This window comes from Cebidichthys violaceus, unplaced genomic scaffold (assembly GCF_023349555.1).
Source record: "Cebidichthys violaceus isolate CVI_PGR_0920_01 unplaced genomic scaffold, fCebVio1.0.p SCAF_20, whole genome shotgun sequence".
Taxonomy (NCBI): domain Eukaryota; kingdom Metazoa; phylum Chordata; class Actinopteri; order Perciformes; family Stichaeidae; genus Cebidichthys; species Cebidichthys violaceus.
The window spans coordinates 9,331,673-9,354,172 of record NW_027176373.1 but is presented as its reverse complement, the minus strand read 5'-3'; the positions used below and the strand labels follow the sequence as shown (position 1 = coordinate 9,354,172).

The following is a 22,500-nucleotide window of genomic DNA, read 5'->3' as shown; positions in this document are numbered from 1 at the left end:
CTTCATGACTTGTTGAACCAGTTGGTCGCTAACTTAACCACCTGCTCGTTGGTGCTATGCACCACTGTAAAAGCTTAGAGTGGGTTTATCAGACCTTTTTTTGGTTGAAAACAGCCATCTGCTGAGCTGGAAATGGTGTTGATGACTGATCACTGACTAAACAGTAAATGTGCAGGCTGTAAAACCAACACAGTGAGCTACGAAAGACTAAAAGGCTTTGTACTGTAACAAGAACAGCGCGGTAATTCTCTCTGTTGTCATTGGTAGAAACGAACATCCACATGAACAGCTGGTCCTTCAGAGTTCACACACATTTGGCTGAAGATTGTGCTTGTAGTGAAAAGCAGCTCTCAACCGTACCGTTGTTACATTTCTACTTTTTGTGTGTGTGTGTGTGTGTGTGTGTGTGTGTGTGTGTGTGTGTGTGTATGTGTCCCACAGTGCCTTTCTTTCTCCCTACATCTGCTATTAGACCCTGCCATTGTCTGTGTCTTTGCTGTGAGCTTTAATCTAATAAAGTGTGTGTGTTTGTGCACGTATGTTTGTGTGTGCCTGTGTGCAAACGTATGTTTGTGTGTGCCTGTGTGCAAATCAATAGCGATATATAATTCACTGCATCCCGGCCCCACCACACTTTATACCCACACATACTGCCTATTTAATATTGCATGAGGACACACACACACACATACAAATGTGGGGGCAGGGGGAAGGAATATATGTTTGTGTGTGTGTGTGCCTCCCGGATCGTAAAAGAGGGTCTTTTATGCCCCTCTAACCTCCTCTCCCTACGTGATCTGAGTGCAGTTTTACCTCTTTAAACTTACCTCTTTCTTACACTTCCATCCCTTTTTCCATCTTTCTCGCTCTTTTCTCATTTTCAATCTTTCATTTCTAATCTTTGTTTTTCTCTTTCTTTATCTCTCTCTCTCTCTCTCTCTCTCTCTCTCTCTCTCTCTCTCTCTGTATTGTTTTGAACTCTTACCCTTGGGGTCTTCACATTCACTTTTTTTCTGTGTGAATAAATAAGAATTCATCTCCACATTTAAATAGCTTCAGGCTTTCTGGGACACACACATACACACACACACTTACACACTTCTCAGTCATGTTTATAAATCATTAGAGTTTGGGGTCACCGGGGGTCACGTCTCTCTCTCTGGCCACCGTGCTCCATTCTGATTGGTTGTTGACTCTGCGGGCCACTCGGCATGCTTGTTAGCTTAGCTGTGCTTTTACCCTCACCTTGCCTCCAGTGTGTGTTTGTGTATGCTGAATTATTGAACAGCTACTGCCTCTGTTTATGTATTTCCATATGTGCATGTGTGCGTACATGTGTGTGTGCAGGAAAAGCTCAAAGACTCAAATGCCCCCTGTCCTCCACATCCTATTTTTTAGCTCACATAAGATTGAATTGTACTTTATTCACATTCACACTCACACACACATTCTCTCTCTCTCACACACACACACCAACACACACACACACACACACACACACACACACACACACACACACACACACACACACACACACACACACACACACACACTCATCTTTCTAGCCTCAGCATTCATATTTCATATCCTTATGACTCTGTATGAGTTGCTTCAGTGTGTTTTATTGCAACATGAAAGAGCTGCTTCATAAACATGTTAATGGCTTTGATCACATAATGAGCTGAACAAATAGGAAACAACACAGAGATTAAACAGAAAAGGAAAAAAAAAATAACTGTATGCACACTGCCTGTACAATCTTGGTTTGTCTGAGTGGGAGCTAATTAGTGGATTACTCTCTGCAATTCTTTTACACTGAGAGACTTGGCATAACAGGAAGTAGCACTGGCAATAGTCAGGGATTCAGACGCATGCACACTCTTTAACACGCATGCACGCTCACACATATGATATTTGTCATCATGATAACATCCAGACAGAGAACAAAGGAGGGAAACTGTTAATTGAACAAAGGCATTAATTAAATTGGGTCATGTGTTTTTAAATTATTAATTGTTTTTCTTTGTTTAATTGGGTTAGTTGGAGAAAGAAAGAGAAACACTTAAACAAATCTTTTTTTACAGTAAGAAAATCAAAAGGTATGAATGAAGCCTGCATTCCATTTTGCTGCTTCAGTTTCAGGGTCCTGATATTGTTCATGTTGGCTCACTGTCACAGCTTACAGGGACACTTGAATAACACAGAGCCATTGTTAATATGTTATTAGTAACACCTATCTTTTTCCTTTTTGACATAATTTGTGCTGTAAAAAAAGAACGATTACTGACTAGATTTGAAGAAAAAAACTGTGAACATTTCAGCTTTAATTGTGCTTGAACCACTCTTTCTGCCACCACTGTAAGACATTGAAAGTGATTTGTTATAAATCTAATTCTGAATATAATATGAGGCTAATCATATTAACAGTGGTAGATAATCAGAGTAATATTTAAAATTAGAATTAATATATAGGTGATGATGTAGCACTTTTAAAGGTGGCGTTCTTGCAAAAAAGTTGACTGTTATTTTAGATGTAAAGACAAATTAACACAAAGTGAGGAGAGGAGAGATAAGTGGAGGAGTGCAGATTTGTTTCTATTTTCATCATCTTCTCTGCCTCTGTACTCCTCCTGAGTGGAGCTCCTTGTTTTGGAGTTCTATCTTGTTTTGTAGTCAGAGTGTCTCTTTTTTCTTCTTGTTTCTGTTTTTGTCTTTTTGTCGTGCGCCTTCCTTGTACTTCTTCTTCTTCTGTGTTCTTGATCTGTGAGGTGTTGTGAGTTGTTTTGTCTGGTTAATTACCTACACCCCAGTCTGGAGGTGAGCGCTTGACAGTTGTCAGCAACGTGTGTGTGTGTGTGTGTGTGTGTGTGTGTGCAAGTTTTTTGTGTGTGAGAAAAAGGAGATGTAAGTCTGATTGTATTGCAAGACCTCACTTATGTGACAGTATGTAGACATGATGGCTTTGCTGTCGTTCAGGTACTAGTCAACGTTGCTGTCACTCTCTCTCTCTCACACACACACACACACACACACACACACACACACACACACACATACACACACACACAGTGAGGAGTCTCCCATTGTACTCAGTCTCTTGCTGTCACTTTTTTGTGAAGGTAGTATTTCTTTGATCACAGCTTCGACACTGATTAAAAGGAATGATGCCTGTTGTGATGGCAGCTATATTCATAAGACTGAAGGGGGACAAGGTAGCATCTCTCTCTCTCTCTTTCTCTCTCTCTCTCTCTCTCTTTCTCTCTCTCTCTCTCTCTCTCTCTCTCTCTCTCTCTCTCTCTCTCTCTCTCTCTCTCTTCTCTCTAACACACATCATTTTAGTGTTGGTGATCATTTTATTTCAATGTTATGTATGTGAACATGTTGGTGTGTGTGTGTGTGTGTGTGTGTGTGTGTGTGTGTGTGTGTCTGTGTGTGTGTGTGTGCGTGTGTGTGTGTACCTGCATGCTAAGCGATGTGCCAGAGCAGGTAGTTTTGAACAGGACAGCAGAACCTGTCTCCTTTCTCTCTTTCATCTCTCTTTAACAAGTTCATTTATTCATGAGTGTGAACACACACACACACACACACACACACACACACACACACACACACACACACACACACACATACACACACACACACACACACACGTTGGTTGGGTGGCAGGACGATACACTGTTGGCAGATTAAAGAGAGAGTTCCTGTGTTGTTGTTAAATAATCTGTCAGCATGGCACACACACGCACAACAAACACCACCACACACACTTGAATTGAAAGTTAGTGGGAAAAATATGAGCCATTTTGTTTTCAGATTTATAAATTTGAATTATTAAAAAATATAAAAGGGAAAAAAATAGTATGCGTTAATTATTCATAAACCGCATGTTAATTGGTTCTTGAATATTCAAAACAATACAATATCATGAATATTCAGATGTATAAATAGAGAATTAGAGAGCGCAAATGAAGAGAAAGCTGCTCTTCTAATGAGAGGAAAGGAAAGAAAAGAAGAAAGTAAGCTGAGAGGGATGACTATGACAGAAGAAGAGCATAGAGGAGGAGAGAGCAAGAGGGGAGAAGAGGAGGGGAGAGAACATTAATATAATAATATAGGGGAGGAGGAGCTGTGGCGAGGAGAAAATGAGATGAGGGGAAAAAGCAAAAGGAAAACAGGGAGCGAGTCAGGGGGGTCTTTTATGTTTTCACCATGATGGATGACACTGTTGACTAAACGAGCTAAATTAGAAGCTTTTTCCTGCAACTCTGTTGAAATATTATTAACACGCAGCAACTTTAGTGAAACATATGATTCAGCTGCACATAATGACCTTGTGCTATTGATTTAGGAACAGAGGGAGCGGCGGTGTTTTTGTACTGGGAGAGTGGGGGGTGTATCACATGGTCTGTTGCAATGCAGTTTATATTGTGTCATTAAAACATTAACTCCTGAAATGCCTTAATATATACCCTCTCCCACATGAACACACACACATATACACACACACACACACACACACACACACACACACACACACACACACACACACACACACACACACACACACAAATTGAATAGCTTTAATTAGCCGGGCATGTGTCCAGTCTTGTAATTAGCTAATAACAGCAACATGGATGTGGTTAATTAGTGGTAGGAGGTGCTTGTGAATCAGAAAGCCAGTGACACCATTAAATAACACTGCTAGCTGAAAACACTTACAAAGTGATACAAAATGATGTTTTTTAAATCAGAAAGTAGGTGTATCAGCAGTGTTGCATTATGTTTGAAGTCTTTGTTATTCATTATCATTAGTAATATTGTGTTATGTCCTCTATCTAATCATTCCTCTTCTCTTTTTTAATGCTTGCTCCTGCTCGTCCTGATGCTGCTGTGATATCCACAAAGGTAAGAGAAGTGTGTTGTCTGTTTTGCACTGTGTGTCTTTAAAGGGCCATTACATAATTTTAGCTTAATCTCTCATTACACATGAAAAGGAAGAGATTATCTGAAGAGCTTGTCATCTTTCTTCTCTTCCTTCTCCTCCTCTGTCCTCCTCCTCCTCCTCCTCCTCCTCCTCCTCCACTTAATTGGTGCCCCATCAACCCGTTAATCAAATTACTTCTGAACCAAAATTGACAGTTTTCATTAATTATAAAGGATTATTCTAATTGCAATTCAAATTTATTCATTTACAACAGACGGCGCTCAGTAATATTTCAGTGAATTAGCATATTAAATGGAGTGCTTCGTACATTAGTTATGTTAATGTATGTATATTTCCTTATTTGGACCGGGTGAGCCATATGCGCGCCACACGGGCAGTTTGTGTGTGTTTGTGTGTTCATGTGTGAACACACAGGTGAGGAACCTGGACAGCGTTTAATTTGTTTGACAAACGTAGCGGGAGTTCAGTCCTCCAGCCTGCCCCAGACATCTCCCTTGCCTTCTCTTTTTGCTCACTCTGTTTCTTCCTGTGCGCATTTAAAAACAACAAAAGTTGACCAAAGTGCTGTACAGTGAATACAAATTTAATATATAAGAATATCTGCAGTATTTCTGCAAAATTCACCTTTCTATGAATACGCACACTTTTAAAGCACACACTGAGTCCTCATAAGTCATTGCCTTCCAATACAACCTTATGACCTTCTGCCATCTCTGAAGTTTGGTTTAGGCAACTACAACTAAGCAAAAGTTGGGGAAGATTACAGTCATGGTTAAAAGAGACATTGACTGTTGGTTGGGGACGGGATGTGAATAGTGGTCACCAGTCAGTGGTTGAACCCTAAGAGGTCTTGCGGCGTTATGACAACCTCTTAATACTTTGGCCTTTCCTTCGGAGAGACAGCAGTTATCATGTGTATGACTACAAGAGATCATTGTTTGAAAAACTTAAACAGAGGTTGTTCAAAATGTTCAAACAAACAGCCAATTCACCAGTGGTGTTTTGTTGAAGGAGTGTAAACGGAAGCGAAAGAAAGCTTTTTCCATCAGCAGCATTAGAACTGAGAAATTCCCTTTGCAGCGTGTGTGCGCGTGCATGTGTGTGTGATGGAGGTGATCTCACAGGGATGGAACCTGGGTGCGCATGTGTGTGTTTGAGTGAGTGACTGATGGAGAAAGGAGGAGACAGGAGGAGAGAGGAGGAAGAGGTTCCTGTCAATATCACCCCCCCCCCCCCCCCCCCGAGAGTAAAGGGTGTGTGTGTGTGTGTGTGTGTGTGTGTGTGTGTGTGTGTGTGTGTGTGTGTGTGTGTGTGTGCATGTGTGTGCATGTGTGTGTGTGTTCTGTAGTAGTGAGAAACTATGTGTGTTCGTGTCTATGTGAGAGCAACAGAGAAGTAAAAAGGAGAGCGAGCTTGAGCTTTTAGATCGATTTGAGGTAAGCTGTGTATGTTTTTTTTGTGTGTGTGTGTGTGTGTGTGTGCGCGCACACTTGTGTGTTTGTGTGTGTGTGCTTGTGTGTTTGTGTGTGTGCTTGTGTGTGTGTGTGTGTGTGTGTGTGTGTGTGTGTGTGTGTGTGTGTGTGTGTGTGTGTGTGTGTGTGTGTGCATACATGTTTGGCCTAGAGCTAGCGATCCTTTAGCTGCTCACCCTTCACTCACTCCCCACCCCTTTGCCTCCCCTTCTCTCCCCTGTCTCTCCTTCCACCTCTTCCCTCGTTTTTTCTTCCCCCCACCCCAAATCAATCTCTCTCATCTATAATTCAACAGTTTGCCTTCAGCCTTTAGAATATACACCACAGTAACCTCCTCCTTCCCTCGAAGTATGTCCAGCCGCTCATCTTTGCCCTCATCTCCTTAGTGTTCTCCCCCGTTTCTCTCCCTGCGATGAGTAAGACCTCTGACAGTATTTGTCTTGAAGGTAATCATGTTGTAATTTAATGTCGTCATGGCCCCAGACTGTAGAGCAACGTTTCACTGGTTAATATCTTATTCAGGGTCATTTCGTCCATTGTGTCTCCTAGTCGGCAGCTTTACTGCTGTTATATTATAGTATTTAACAATGTGCATAACATTAAAGGCCAGTAAAGCCTTCATCTGCATGCAAGTAACCCTCTCAATGAATATATGGGTTTATTTTACATCTACGACATCACTGGATATGTCTATTAGTTTCTTGAAAAGTTGACATTTTGAAGATTTTGTTAATTTGTGTTGCGGGGCGTACTGAAGTTTTATATAATTACACACACACACATATGCATATTAAGTCTCTTGCTAAATGTGATTTTTTTGTCTCTTATTCGATCTTAATGTACAATATGTACAAATGCATGCATAAACAGTAAAAACACACGTAAGACAAAGTCTAATCTTAATGTTTATCACAACTTGACCATCACTCTTATTGGTGATGATAACAATGTACTCACTTAGGGAACTGCTGAGACCCAAGAATGCAGCAACATCACCAACAATATGGACCCATGTGTAATAGGTTGTAATGGTTGTTTTCTTACTTTTAATTATGTGACTGTGGGAGTAAAACAAAACTGTGCTGTTTTTTTCCTAATTTGAATTCCTCTTCATCAGTGTATTGCCATTTAATACACAAATAAATGATCATATGAACATGTCAAAACAGAACTTTGTTTGTAAATGTATTGATGAGTTGCTGCTTGTGGTCCATGATAGATAAAGACTGTGTGTCACTCTGAGTGAGCTGCCTTGTCACAAACTGATGACACCGGTGTCACCGTTACATGTTACAATGATGTAATGACACTTGTACAGGGCCATAGCAGTGCTGAACAAGTAGACTGTGCAGGTTATTAATACTCACTTAATCTCAGCCCTGGCACACAGGACAAGCCCCCCTCATAGACATCACACAGACTGGCTATCACCACCCTGGCCTGCTCTGTCATTTGAATATGCAGAGATGACAACAATGACAGCATTAATAGTAATGATGGCAATATGAAGCTAAGCCCTCATCATCATCACCATTAGCATATCTCCTGGGAGATGAGCCGTGATTGACAGCTAGCTGGGTGCTTTTTTTTGGGGGGCTGCAGCTCAGCTATCAATTACCTCTGTGCATATCAACCATCATTATGTAAAATAACTCCGCTTCGCTCGGCTCTGCTCAATTCTCTTAAGTCTTGTTCCCTCGCATAACTCCCGTGCATTTCCTCCCTCCCTTCCTCCCTCCCTCCTTCGCTGCCTTTTTTCTTTCTTTTGCACTACATTTCGCTCCCGACCACTCTCCCCCCCCCCCCCCCCCCCCTTTACTTGCACTTTCTTCTATGTGTCTAGATTTCTTATTCTCTCTGCTCCTCTTCTCACGCTCCTGTTAGTTTTTTAACATTGCTCATCCATGGCTCTGAGTATGTGTATGTGGACATCTACCCAGGTCTTTTTCTTTTTTTTTGTATATGACAGCACGTTTTCTGGAAGTTACTTTATACAGTAAAAGTTCTGGTGAGTCTCAAGCATAGAAAGAAAACAGATACACAGCACTGAGCGTGGTCAGTTGTGTGGAAACACACATGAATCCTCTTGTTCATCTCAGTTTGTTACATAACATTCATTGTGAGGCTTTGTTGTCCTTGGATCAAATTGTAATGACTGTGTGTTTGACAAATTGCGGTGTTTGTAGAGCTGAAATTGTTAGTTGAGTGGCACTGACACCTTTCTCCGTTTCATATCTTTAATTAGGTATCTTTACATTGTGGACAATGCAAAACGTTATCTTTAGCTCAGGAAAAATGTGTGTTTACTTTTTGCTGACATTTAATTAACCGAACGATTCATCAATTAATTGTGAAAATAATCAGCAGATAAATCGGTGGTGAAAATAATCATTAGTTGCAGCCCTGTGTGCTTGAAAGACAATTATTAAACCGTACGTCACACAATGGAGCAGTTATGCAGATGTTCAGGTTTCAGTTTGGCTGTCAGTATGGTTTCCATGCAAGACTTGATGAGACTCACATATTATTGAACCAAGACTAAAATGGATTTCCAGTTATCCTTCCAAGTAAAATTAATTCATCTTCCTCTTCAGATTCCTCCTCATCTCCTTGCTTCTTTCTGTCCTTTCTTTTATAATCCCCTTATCAGTTTATAAACTAGTTTCTATCACACTTCTGGCCTCTAACTCTTAATGTGGTTACATAAACTGCAATAAACCCAACTTCTTATGTGTAGTTATTCAAATAGTTTTCAAGCGTGGACTTCTGATTGTAGGGACTGTTCCTGCACTGTGGTTTAAGTCCTGTATCAGCAAGCGTTATCTCTGCTGAAGTGCTCTTGAACAAGACACTACAAAGGCAAAGAAAAAAAGCAAGCATTTCCTCCACAGGAAGCAATACATTATCGCATTACTATTGCGATAACAGCCGAATAGAGGGCGTAGTAGTGTTTCATATCCTTGCTTTTCCTACTGCATGACTACTCAGATAGCAGGCATGGACCCAGCAATGCTATCTGATGTCATCACATTAAACAATAACAAGCACTCAGTGTAAACAGGAAACAGGAAGTTGATCTCTGACAGATTAACAGACAGAAAGGGAACCTCTAAAATATTAGCTAGTTTAGCTATTGGAAATGAGGTTAGAAGGAATAGCATGTTTAACTGAAAGGGTGTTCAGTAATACTATTATTATAGTGAGAGTATTACAACATAGCTCTTATCGAAAGTGACATACAGTATTATAAAGTACATTCAACTGTTTTGAATCATATTTACACATTGTTTGCAAACAGCCTTCCTTTTGGTGCAGACTGGTGTTATGTGCAGCCAGCACCTGATCAGTTACTGGCGGTTACAATAGGTACACAAGCATTAGCAAGTTGTTTCACACACACACACGGGAAGATAGTGAAAATCATCATTCTGTCAGAAAGCTCTGCCAAGAAGCTTGGCAGGCAGGTGGAATAAGACATCTAAAGGAAGCAGAGAGACAGAGAAGAGACAGAGGAGGCAGGAGCAGCAAAAGCACTGATCTGTTGTTCAGTTTGTCTGCACTAACTGACTGCAATTTCTCCACCTGTCAGCAACAACTCACCAGGTCTGTGTGTGTCTGTCTGTGTGTGTGTCTGTATGTGTGCGTGTGTTTTGGAGAGATTTTTTTTTCTCTTCCAAGGCAGCATTGTTATTCTTGGCTCTGTAGAATACCAAGTCTTTAGGGAATAAAACGGACACAGACATTCAGTCTTAGACACTCACACGCTTTCTCACACACACACACACACACACACACACACACACACACACACACACACACACACACAACGCTGGAATTCCCCCGGATGTCACCCTTGCCCTGTTGTCATTGTAACTGTTTAAATGACAGGAGGGTGGTCAAAACAAACTCCCACAATCCTCTTCCTCACTCTGTCCTCCATTTGTGTCTACCTCACACACTCGCTATATCCCCCACGTCGTCCTCACTCTTCTTCTCTACATCTCAACACCCTCTGCTTCCCCTCGCTCTGTCATTTCCTGTCTCTCTCTTCAGGTCTGTGTTAGCCCTATATATTAAATATTAATGTCAGTTATGCTCTGAGCCATAATTGCCATCTCTGCCTCTGAATAATGGATGTAACTGTGCTATTCACTACTACACTATGGCTAACAGGCAAAAAAAACAGCATCCAACCATGGTTTGTTACATTACTTTGGGTTACTGGCTAAATAAGACTAGCATCGATTACATTGTCAAGGGGAACAGTAACTGCAGTAGCTAAAAAAAATGACATGACAAAAAATGGTCACCTTTTTTTTAATAAGCTGATAAAACCATTGCACAATGGTAAATAGCAGGAAGCAAATGGCAAACAAAGTTCAACTAGCAGGTGAAGTTGAACAACTAGAAGATAAAGAGCCAGGTATTTTTCTCAGGAGTTAAACCAACAATAGAAGGAGAATAAATGTTGGACTAACATTCATCCAATGACCAGAAACACAACCCCCCAAATCAATACTATTGCTTTGTGTGGATTTAGGCAATTTTTACTAACACATTAACCATATAGTGTCATAATGCCTGTTGGATTGTCTTATGTTGGATTCTTCTTCCCCTCAAATTGCCAAAACAGCAGATATTTTGAAAATCTCCAGTAACATGTACCTGGCTCAAAACAAAGCATACCCTAAAAACCATAATATAAACCTTTTCTGGTTTTCATTAAAAAAACACAAATTTTGTCATGACCAGCAGCTGTGGGGTGACTGTGGATAAGTGGAGTGCAGGGCTGTTCTTCAATCAAAGGATCGGTGGTTCGATCCCCGGCTCTGTTAGTCGCATGTCAATGTGTCCTTGAGCAAGACACTTAACCCTAAAATTGCTCCCTAAAAAAGGCATTATCACACTTTTTCCTAACCTTAACAATGTTTTTTCCTACCCTCACCCTAATCATACCGTAGTTTAGCCGTAATTTCCCATGACTGCAACCTTTCTCTAAACATGACCAAAAATCATCCAATATTTACGATCTTTTCTTGTGGTAAACTTAGCAATAAACTTGCCAGTCACCATGTAAACTGAAAAGCATAGGGCGCCTGGTGGTTAATACCAGCCAGTTACCCTTGTTGCATTTCATACCCCCTTATGTACACTGTCACTATCTAATAAAGGTGAAATGGCAAGAATAACAATCTAGAGTATAAAAATACTTTACTTTACTTTAGTTTTCCTTCTTTCTTCCTATATTGTTTCTTTACATCTTTATTTTTTACCCTACGCTTACTACCATTCTTACACTTCCCTGTCCAGATGGTGTGAGTGTGTTAGTGTGTGTATATGTGTGTATGAGAGAGAGAGAGAGAGAGAGAGAGAGAGAGAGAGAGAGAGAGAGAGAGAGAGAGAGAGAGAGAGAGAGAGAGAGAGAGAAGAGAGAGAGAGAGAGAGAGAGAGCTTTTCTTTGCGTGTTGGGTCAGCTCTCTGAGTGTGGTACTCACAGCATAGCAAAGGTCAACTGCGCTGTTATCACTTGAACATGATCGGGCCTCGGAGAGAGGGAGTGAGATAGAGGAGAGAGGTGAAGAGTGCTCCCCTCCCCCACAGTCATTTAGACTCTTATAATTGCCCGGTTTAATTGGAGGCCTCTTAACGACCAGTGACTGGACCAGCCAATCAATTCACACAAGGTGTACGTGTGTGTGCGCCTGAGCGTGTGTAGCTGCGGGGCCTTTTTGTAGCAGAGTTGATTAGGCCAGATGGGGTCAAGTAAAGGGGGAAGAGGAACGCACACATACTGCATTAAAATGTAGAATATGTTCTGTTGGCAATCAATGAGAGAATGCGCACTCACAGGAAATAGACGGACAGAGTTGAACATTAGATGGTGAAATGAAAAATAACGAGCGATATCATCAGATCACCAGGGAGATAAGCCAATGAAAGACAGTAATTAGTTGGTGTGTGAATATGTTGAGAGGGGAGAATTGATATTGTTAAATTAATGGGTCAGATGAGATTGTGGTGATGATTTACGTGATGTTTCAAGACATGGCCATTTTTCTCAGTGGTGCAGCATTAGAGACGAGATCCTTTCCTATTGACCTTTGCAGAAACAGGGTTACAGCGACCACAGAGCAGAGGTTGTCAAGAAGTACATAAACTCAAAGCACTACACACAAAGGAACAGTAGTACAAGTGATCGCAGACAGCATTAACAGTTGGACTGAGCTGCAAAAGGCAAAAATGTATGAAGAAATCCACAACCTGATTTCAACAAAGCAATGTATTATTCGGATGGTTTTATTAGGTAGGAAACCCATTCAACATGTTGTTTATTTTAGAATACACAGTGAATTTTCAATGAGACGTTGATTGTATTCACCAATCCAACTTTTTCTTTTCCTGAATTTATTGATCCAAAACCAGTGCTCTCTCGGTTCCCAATTTAAATCTGCATAGCACACTGTGTGGAACACATTTTAACCATTTCAGGTAACGTGAGGCCAGGAAATTCTGTGGCACTAAAAACCGAGTCAGCCGTCCGCCGTGATACAAGAAACACTGGATTTTTTATAATGACATTGACAATGAAACTGTAAATTAATGTGGACTGGTCATGTCATTGCCAGTATCCGATTTGCTTGATGAAGAGAGTATCAGATCTGTGTAGTTGTGTATCCATTTTTTGTTTCTTTCTAATTCTATTCCAGTACATTTCAGAAATAGCATTCCACTTACTGTAAGTTTAACTTATAATACCACCAAAGTAAGACTAAATGTTGTATTTCAAATTCAATACTTTGACATTCATGCTTAAGTATATTTTACTGTTACTCAAGCTAGATTTTTAAATGCAGGAATGTTTTTTCATGGTGCAGCATTTCTAAAAGATCTCAACACTTCTTCCACTGTAGCTTTAGTCTTTTCATATCTCAGGCAGATGAGCAGAGGAGTGTGTGCTCCTCCCAACCATCTCCTTTGCACAGAAATGTACAACGGAGGGTCAGCTGAGGTGCTCGTGTTAACGCTATGCTAGTGTTTTGAGAAGGACTAGACAGTGGGAGGTCAGTAGGGGTCATCGTGGCTGTCCTACACTGTGATAGGCTGTCACCCAGGGGTGAGGGGTCAAGATAATTAGGCATGCAGAATCCCAGCGCCGGTGTTCTAACGAAGCCTGAGCTCGTTAACGCAGAGTTTTACACTCAGACCTGCCACTGGGCTGTGCTGCACCGTCACACACGCACATACACTCACATGTGGAGTACATGTTTGCACTCACACACACACACACACACACACACACACACACACACACACACAAGCGCACACCTCTGCTTTGTTCTGAACGTCCGGTACAAAGGCTGTCATCTCTTGAACAGAGGAGCAGCAAGCTCTGCCACGAGGGAATGGTGGTGGTACAGACTTGTGAAAAGTTCAAATTATGAGAAAGTATGGAGTTTAACTGTGTTAAGATAAATACAGACAGTGGACACAATGTGATGAAACACAAAATAATAGATTAGCATTTTTCTTTTGGTGGAACTTACTAATACGTTTTTTGTTGCGATAGAGAGATGCTGAATTTTCTTGATGATCCTCTAAAAGTGGCTCGTTAATCATGCGGTTGCTATGGTTCTACGGTTTATACCAGGCGGTAAACCTCGGTTCTGAAAATTGAAGCCAATTTGGAAGTGCCATGAACTTGCATTCTTTCTAACAGCCAACAGGGGGCGACTCCTCTGGTTGCAAAGAGAAGTCAGAATGTATAAAGGTCTATGAGAAAATGACTCTACTTCTCACTTGATTTAGTCCCCCAGTAAACACTGTAAACATGAGTGTATGGTCTCAATCCCTAGTTTCAAGTCAATACAGCATGATGTTCATTAAGTAAATTATTGTTCCATTTAGAGTAAAATAAATGATAAAGCGGGGTATGCTTTAGGGCGTGGCTACCTTGTGATTGACAGGTTGGTTGTACTTGGCTCCATCGTCACTTCTGGTTCTGAAAAACAAGATGGGGACAGCCAAAATGCCGAATTCAAGGCTTGATAAATTTGTAGTCCAGAAACCAATGGGTGACGTCACGGTGACTACGTCCACCTCTTAGAAACTGTACAGTGTGTTAGAGTGTAATGTAGAGGAAACATTGCCCTGTGTGTGAAGCTGTGTCGCTTTTATCGAGTTGGTACACACAGACAGATGTAACAAACACAAACGTGTGTGTGTCTGTGTTATTGTGTGAGTGTGCCTTGTTGCTTCTGCCAGGCTGGCCAGCTGGCTCACACCAAAACACAACCTGGATGTGTTTGTTAGCTGTTGACGGCCATCTGCGTGTTTGATTTATTCTGTAATATAGATTCATGACATATGGTCCCGTTTCAAACACCCAATGTCAACATGGTTCCCCCTTTCTTAATGATTTGCACGCATGCATACTTGTCATTTTTCGGAAAATTGGCTGTTTTGAATCCCAAATAGATTGTGATTTAGTAAAGATCGTGAGTGTATAAGAGACAGTGAACAGTCACACAAAATATTCTTAGTTTTATTTACTGATGTAGATTCTTGTTGCCTTTACGGTTGATAAAGATTTTAAGGTTTCATGCCATTTGACGTCCGGGTTAGAAAACACCTCTACAAAAGTGTATTCGAGGCTGGTAACCAGGCATGAGCTTTTGGTTGCCAAAACAGAAAATATGGTTGCCGTTTTTTACCTTATTTTTTGAGTAATTAATATAATGCAGTTAAATGTTAGCTTGAAAAAGAAAATATGACAAATTTACATTCCTTCTTGTTTGTGTGCAGCGTTGTGTGGTTACAGTTCTGACTGTAACAGCAATATTTAAATATAACAAAGACAACAAATATTAAAAATGTATTTATTTGTTGGTGCATGTTTTGCTGTTTGCTGCCACTACTTTTTATATTTTAAAAAGTGGTTGCCACTGCTGGCAACCAAAGGCCAACAAGTAGTTGCCAATTTCTCAAACTCTTACTGTCGAGCCCTGAAAGATTTTAAAATCTGTCTTTTCACATGTCGACAGTTGTTTTCAAATTGTTTATGAATCTTAAAAAGTAAGTTTTTTAAGCCATAATCCAAATGCAGTTGAAGTACACCTTCACATGTTGCTAGAAATCACTGAGGACGAAGGTCAAGTTGAACAAAGACCTAAGAAAAGACAAAGGCAGGATGGTCTTTAGAAGTACAATATGTTGAAGTTTGGTTTCTCAAAACTGGAGGCCAAACTTAAAATTCAAGAACTTAAACTCTCTTAAAGTCACAGATTTCACAGAAGTTTGCTGCTTTATTTGCCTTTAAGCGGCATTTCAAAGCAGTCTTGGTGTGGATTTATCCACAAGGAAATTAATTTTGACTTAACACCAGTATGAAACATGAATTTCTCTATCTGTATTTGGGATTCTGTCTGTGCTGTATGTTGAAAACTGACGTTGAATTCATATATTCTGAAGGAAAGCAGCTGTTTAGTGTTAACCTGAAATATTGCCTGTCCTCTCTGTCTGTACAGATTCTTCCTCAAGTTTTTCCTCAAGTGCAACCAGAACTGTCTAAAAAACGCAGGAAACCCACGAGACATGAGGAGGTTCCAGGTAGAAAAACGTATCATTTAATTCTACCTTTTTATGTGTGTGTTTGCATGTCTCTCCCTACTTTCCCTGTATTTTCCGTGGACTTAGCACATAATAACTCACATAAAGTTATGGTTATTGTACCACATAAACACAGGAATGTTTGTGTGTGTGTGTGTGTGTGTGTGTGTGTGTGTGTGTGTGTGTGTGTGTGTGTGTGTGTTTCTGTGTAAGTAAATAAGCCATCAGCGCCTTTACAGGAAACATGAGATCCTGACCCTGACGAGTCAGAACATAAACATACACACAATGCAGTAGGACGGAGAGGAGAGTGTTAGATGGAAGGAAGAAAAGAGTAACTAGAAAGAAAGAAAGAAAGTAAGGAAAAAAGAAACACAGGATGCTGTGGAGGTTGTGAATAAGATTTAAGGCTGTGTGGTCTTTATTATTTCCTTATCTTCACGGCCACCACACAATCAGGAAGACACCACTTGAGTCTGAGTGGAGATACTGGACACCCAGAAGATACCGATAGATTTATTACCATGGCACGTGTGTGTGTGTGTGTGTGTGTGTGTGTGTGTGTGTGTGTGTGTGCGTGCGTGCGTGTGTGTGCATGATATGTATATGTGTGTTTGTTGCGTTTTGCTGTGTGTGTGTGTGTGTGTGTGAGAAATAGCACAGAGAGAGAGTCGTTCGGTAGCGAGTGTGTGACAGTATCTGTGCCTCTAATTGTGCTGCTCTATTGTAGTGGAACCAGAGAAGACAGCTCTGTTTCCCTGGGAGATAATTAAGGGCTGGACCCATCAGGAACTATTGAACAGAAGAGGATAGACACCACACACACATATACACACACACACACAAACTTACTTAGTGTGTGTTGAATGTGATGGTAATAGCAGTGATAACGGGTTACATTTAAGGAGCTTTTCACAGTTTTCACGCTTTTAACTCCTGCTTGCAATGATCTCTAGACCCACACTTTGTAATTCCTCATTCTTTCTTTTCTTCTTTCCCTTTGCCCCCTATCTGCTCCTCTCCCTCTTTGTCCACACTCTTCCTCCCCCCTTCCTCCTCCTGCCTCACCCAACCCTCTTCACCTTTATCTCACACCGCTCCTTCCCTCTACCCCCCCCCCCCCCCCCCCCCATCCTGTCACGTCTCTTGCTTCTCTCCAGGTGGTGGTATCGACTACGGTGAGTGTGGAGGGACATGTCCTGTCAGTCTCCGACAACATGTTCGTCCACAACAATTCCAAACATGGCCGACGGGCCCGCAGACTCGACCCCGTGGAAGGAACACAGTCTTACCTAGAACACGGTAAAAATGAGTGTGTGTGTGTGTGTGTGTGTGTGTGTGTGTGTGTGTGTGTGTGTGTGTGTGTGTGTGTGTGTGTGTGTGTGTGTGAGAGAGTGTGTGTCTGTGTCTGTGCATGAATATGTGTGAGCGTAAGCAGCATGGCCACCAGATGGTTGATGGTTTAATCCTATCAGGTGATTCCTGCCCCTCCATCTGGCTAATCCAACCCACTACACACACACACACACACACACACACACACATGCACACACAAAATGCTTGGTGTGATGCTCTGTCTGTGTGTGTGTGTGTGTTGCCAGGTCTAATATCATTATGATTCTTTTTCATAAACAAACCCAGAGTAAAGGACATTGTTGTAATTTAGATGAATGCTGATAATCATAGACACACACACAGTTTGAGGAGAGTTGTTTTTTGGCAGACAGGCTTTTATTGTTGCGATATGGGATTGGATATGAGCTTACACATACTCACACAATACCGAAGTGACATAAAGCTGACTGTATCCATTCAGTTTGAGGTATTACGATGCATACCAAGCCTTCTGTGTGTGTTTTTATCCATGTCATATCATTAGTTTTAAAAACAAATTGCCATAATCTCATGCCAGTCGGGCTTTGGGATAAACAAACAGTAATTAAACAGCACAGCACACACTAAGGGATGGTTGACGATCACATTGCATTTAAAGTAATTAACAGTATGAGAATGAATGCTCATACCTCAAAAATTTTGTTTTGTCGTTTGCAATATGTTAAGTAAATCTTTTTTCTTTAGCACATCTATGTCTCATAAGGCCTGCAGGAGACATGTGTTGTTGTTTTTTGCTTTTGATCTTGTCACGGTAGAACTTAACACTAAGTTTCACTTACAAGCTTTTAACTGCTTCTCATGGTCCATAAGAATAGAGTTTCAGTTTTTTCATTTTAAAGTTAGTTCAATTCTAAAAAGTCCTCAAAAACTGAATAAATGGTTTGAAAATAAAAAGAAAAGAAGCCCGAAACTCAATCTAAAGCCTCAGCACTTATTTGCTTTGTATATTCTCTCATTCCACTCAGTAGAAACATTTACAAAGACAAACTTTACTCAAAAAAACAATTGAGAAGGACTCAGTCTTTAAATCTAAAGTGTGTTCAGAGAGTAGGTGTGGTGTGCTGGACCACAGCCAAAAGCCAAGGGTGTAACTTGAAGAAATATGAGGTGCAGATGCAAAAGGGATGAAAAGGCTTCTAGCCAGATTTCCCTCCCTGTTTAGAGACTGATTTGTCTTTAAATTAAACAAATGCGGAGTAGAAGTTGATTTCAGATTCAAACAATGTTTAAATATTTGTTTTACTCTTTTTTTCTCTCTGTCTTAGCTACTCTAATCTTCCTCTCATCCCACCAGGAGCAGCTCCTTGCATTAAAGCCATCAGTCCCAGCGAGGGGTGGACTACGGGGGGCGCTACAGTCATCATCATAGGGGACAACTTCTTCGATGGTCTCCAAGTCATCTTTGGTACCATGCTGGTTTGGAGCGAGGTCAGTTTTCCAGCGATCACCATTCTGTCTCGATGTTGTTTCAACCCCTCAACTGTATGCTTTTGCCCTCGGACGCTGGAAGTAATTCAATATGAAAACATGCTTTTCCTCACGGTCGGGCTCTTAACTGTGTGTGATCCTGTGAATGTTTGTGTGTTAATGTTTGTCGAAATGAGGTTTGCCTTGCTAATGAGTCCCCACCAACAAGCAACCGCCGCCCATCTCTACCTTCCACCACTCCCTTGCTCTCTTTCTATGTGGAATACTGAACAAATCATCACATTTTGATAGTCATTGGCTTAATGCTCACAAAAAAACACTCACACAAACACACACACACACATACAGAGCTCACTGTTGTACTTTTTGCCAGCACAACTCCTCTACAGAATGTTTATTTGTCTTCTGACTCCACTCACCGTGAGCGCCGAGCAACCATGGCTCACTTCCAACAACAACACCCAGTGTGTGTGCGTACATGCTGGCATACATGGATGGATGTGTGTGTGTGTGTGTGTGTGTGTGTGTGTGTGTGTGTGTGTGTGTGTGTGTGTGTGTGTGTGTGTGTGTGTGTGTGTGTGTGTGTTAAGAGCTGTGGGGTTTGTTTACAGTGTTGAGAGCCACACTTACACACACTAACATGTGTACAGAGTCTCAGTTCAGTTCAAACTGACTCAGCTCTCTTGGCGTTCCTCAGACTGGCTTCTAATGGATTTTGGCCAACCAAATGTTTCATTTTTTACTCAACCTGATTCCAAAGCGAGAAAACGTGTAAACGTGTAAACTTGGTAAACTGCATGTTTACCAAGTTTTGTTTGTTTGCAGCTCTTCCTCTTACCTGCAGATTTTTCAAACCGGGGCCAAATAATAAAAACTATTTTTGAAAACCATCCATAAAAATGTGATCCTAAAAAGTTAGTGTTTGTTACATTCAGCTCAATACAATGATTCATTTTCACCTGGTGTCAACATAGATCCTGGGAAATAAGATTATATCTAAAGTTGCTGAGCTGCATTACTTTGTCCCGATCAAGTGTCTTTTTGTGTACTAACTCTTGGTCTGCCCTTTCCTTCCTTCTCTAGTTGATCACGCCGCATGCCATACGGGTGCAGACGCCTCCCAGACACATCCCCGGGGTCGTTGAGGTCACTTTGTCTTACAAGTCCAAACAGTTCTGCAAAGGCACACCTGGAAGGTTCATATACACAGGTAGGTCAACGACACACACGCACATAAACGCACATACGAAAACACGAATGCACATGCTCTTGATTTAAATATTTTTTATTTTTTATAAATGAGTGTTTGCATTTATAAGAAATATTGCCAGTGTGTGTTTGTGTCTGCATGTGTGAATAGCGTCTATGAGTTGCAGTTCACTCTCCGGCCAGACAGTGTTGAACTAATGACTGCAGATTAGTCAACATTAACGAGCCACACTCGTTAGAACGCTGCCATAATCAGAGCCTCGTTAAAACCAGCTACAATTAAACAGTCTGCTCTTTATAGCTCTCCATACTGAAACTATTAGTGAAATCATCCAGAACACCCAGTTTACTAACACACACACACACACACACACACACACACACACACACACACACACACACACAAACACACACACTCACACACAAACACACATAATCTTGGAAAAGAGTGTGTAATTTCTGACCGGATTGTTGACTGTGAATGAGAGGAAAGAGGAAAGGCAGAGAAATGCAGAAGAAAGCATGCATGTGTGTGTGTGTGTGTGTGTGTGTGTGTGTGTGTGTGTGTGTGTGTGTGTGTGTGTGTGTGCTCATTGGGTTTGCACATGCATGTGGCAATAGATGGAGGTGATGTGATGTCTGGTATTGATCCACTCAACATGGCTCCATCACGCCGTAACAATGACGTCATTCAAGACAGAAAAGAAAAACAGCTGCTGTATAAATTCTTTAGTGACATTTAATGACCAAACGATAAAGATGAGGATTTAAACCTGATCAATAGAGATGAAAAACTCACCATGAATAAATTGTCACTTTTTATGTTGGCGTCAAGTTCATGAAAGCTTTATCTCCTGAAAAAAAGCTGTAGAAAGTGATGAGTTTTGTGTTTCAAGAGTCAGCTATAAAATGGACTCAATGTGCTTCAAGCAGCATGTAAAGAATGATATTTAAAAAAAGACATTAAAATGCAACAACAGTAAAGAAAAAGGAAAACAGGGGAGAAGATGCTGAGCAGTTTGGCTGATGAGACAAAGAAAATAGCTCCACCTATAGGAACTCATTCATTAAAGTAAAATGTGAGGAAATGGACTTCGCAATACTGTTTCTGGAAAGTGCTGAGAAACAAATGTTAACATGAGCAATGAGTGACATCAAACAGACGCAGAATATAGTTTTTGTCTTAAATGTCTTGCTGAAGTTCGAAACACTGAAACAAGTCAACTGATTTTTCTTTGGGCAGTGGGAGTTGTGCTCCGTGTCGCTGAAATGTGCCTGGTCTGTAGATTATTTTGGTACTCTGCCCGTGTGCCTCCTTCAATGGTCTTCAGTCAAAACATCTTTGGTCTGACCCTGAGGCTAGCCGGCTGGTAATTGGTCCGTCTGGTGTCTAACTGCATCCCCTATTGGGTAGAGATGACCCCCGTGACCTCCCCATTGGCTGATCGCTTCAACATGTGACCCAGGAAACGCGATCCGTTACTGCGGTCGCCTGACCCCGCCTCAAGGTCCACTTCTTTCTGGAAGTCGCCTGTGAAAGGTCATGGCGGTGGAAGCCGATTGGCTGTTGAGGTTTTGCAGCGCTTCTTAGCTGTGGTTGCCTCTGGGTGTAAGGGCCGAGCAATTAAACACACTCACTAGCGCATACACGCTAGTGTGCAACAACACACAACTTAAACACACACACACAAAGCCAACCTTGCATAGGGTCGTGTCGTACCACACACGCTTTCAAACAGGGGCGGGAGTTGAAAGTAATTGTAAATCAGAGAGATATGAGGGAAAGATGGTGAGTAGTCTGGTAAACAGATGGTCTACTACACACACACACACACACACACACACACACACACACACACACATATACACATAGTGCCGTATGGCTGCTTCATCGGCCTGGTGGGAAAAATTAGCATTCTCAACATCACACACTCCTATAAAAATACAATAGTACAAAGTGACAATCAATAAATGCTCTCACACACAGACGTTACACATGCACACACACAACGTGCACACACTCACATATGTAGAGCTGATTTATTGTCAATGCAGCTGCATGAGAAAATTTATTTCCCAGCCGTAGAGAAACTTTTAGTGAAAGATAAAAAGGCATCACAATTTTAGACTTTTTTCTCTTTTAAGAACAATTTGAAGTTCATTTTGCAGACACAGAAAAAGGGAAATAAAAAAGATTGAAAAGTAGGGCAGAGCGAGACCGTTGAAAGACAGAGAGACATAAAAAAAGAGAGACAGAATGGTGGACTTTTAAAACCAGATTGTGAATTATTGATCCGCTCATAAGTGGATCACACATGTACTGATACACACATGCAGATACACACATGTACATACACACATATACAAGCACACAGAAAGTCCCTGAGAGAAGTGGAGCCAGAGAAAAAGATCTCATCTCATAAGGGGAAGAATGAAGCAATAATT

The 22,500-nt window shown here is 41.1% G+C and overlaps 1 protein-coding gene across 1 annotated transcript in view; it reads left to right on the top strand.

Moving 5' to 3' along the window:
* The window catches only part of LOC137876512 (transcription factor COE1-like), an 82,157-nt gene that overhangs the window by 37,714 nt on the left and 21,943 nt on the right, over window positions 1-22,500 (top strand). The window contains exons 7-10 of the mRNA XM_068716140.1: window positions 15,942-16,023; window positions 17,184-17,325; window positions 18,713-18,846; window positions 19,930-20,056. Coding sequence (XP_068572241.1) covers window positions 15,942-16,023; window positions 17,184-17,325; window positions 18,713-18,846; window positions 19,930-20,056 — 485 coding nt within the window. The remainder of the gene's footprint in view (window positions 1-15,941; window positions 16,024-17,183; window positions 17,326-18,712; window positions 18,847-19,929; window positions 20,057-22,500) is intronic.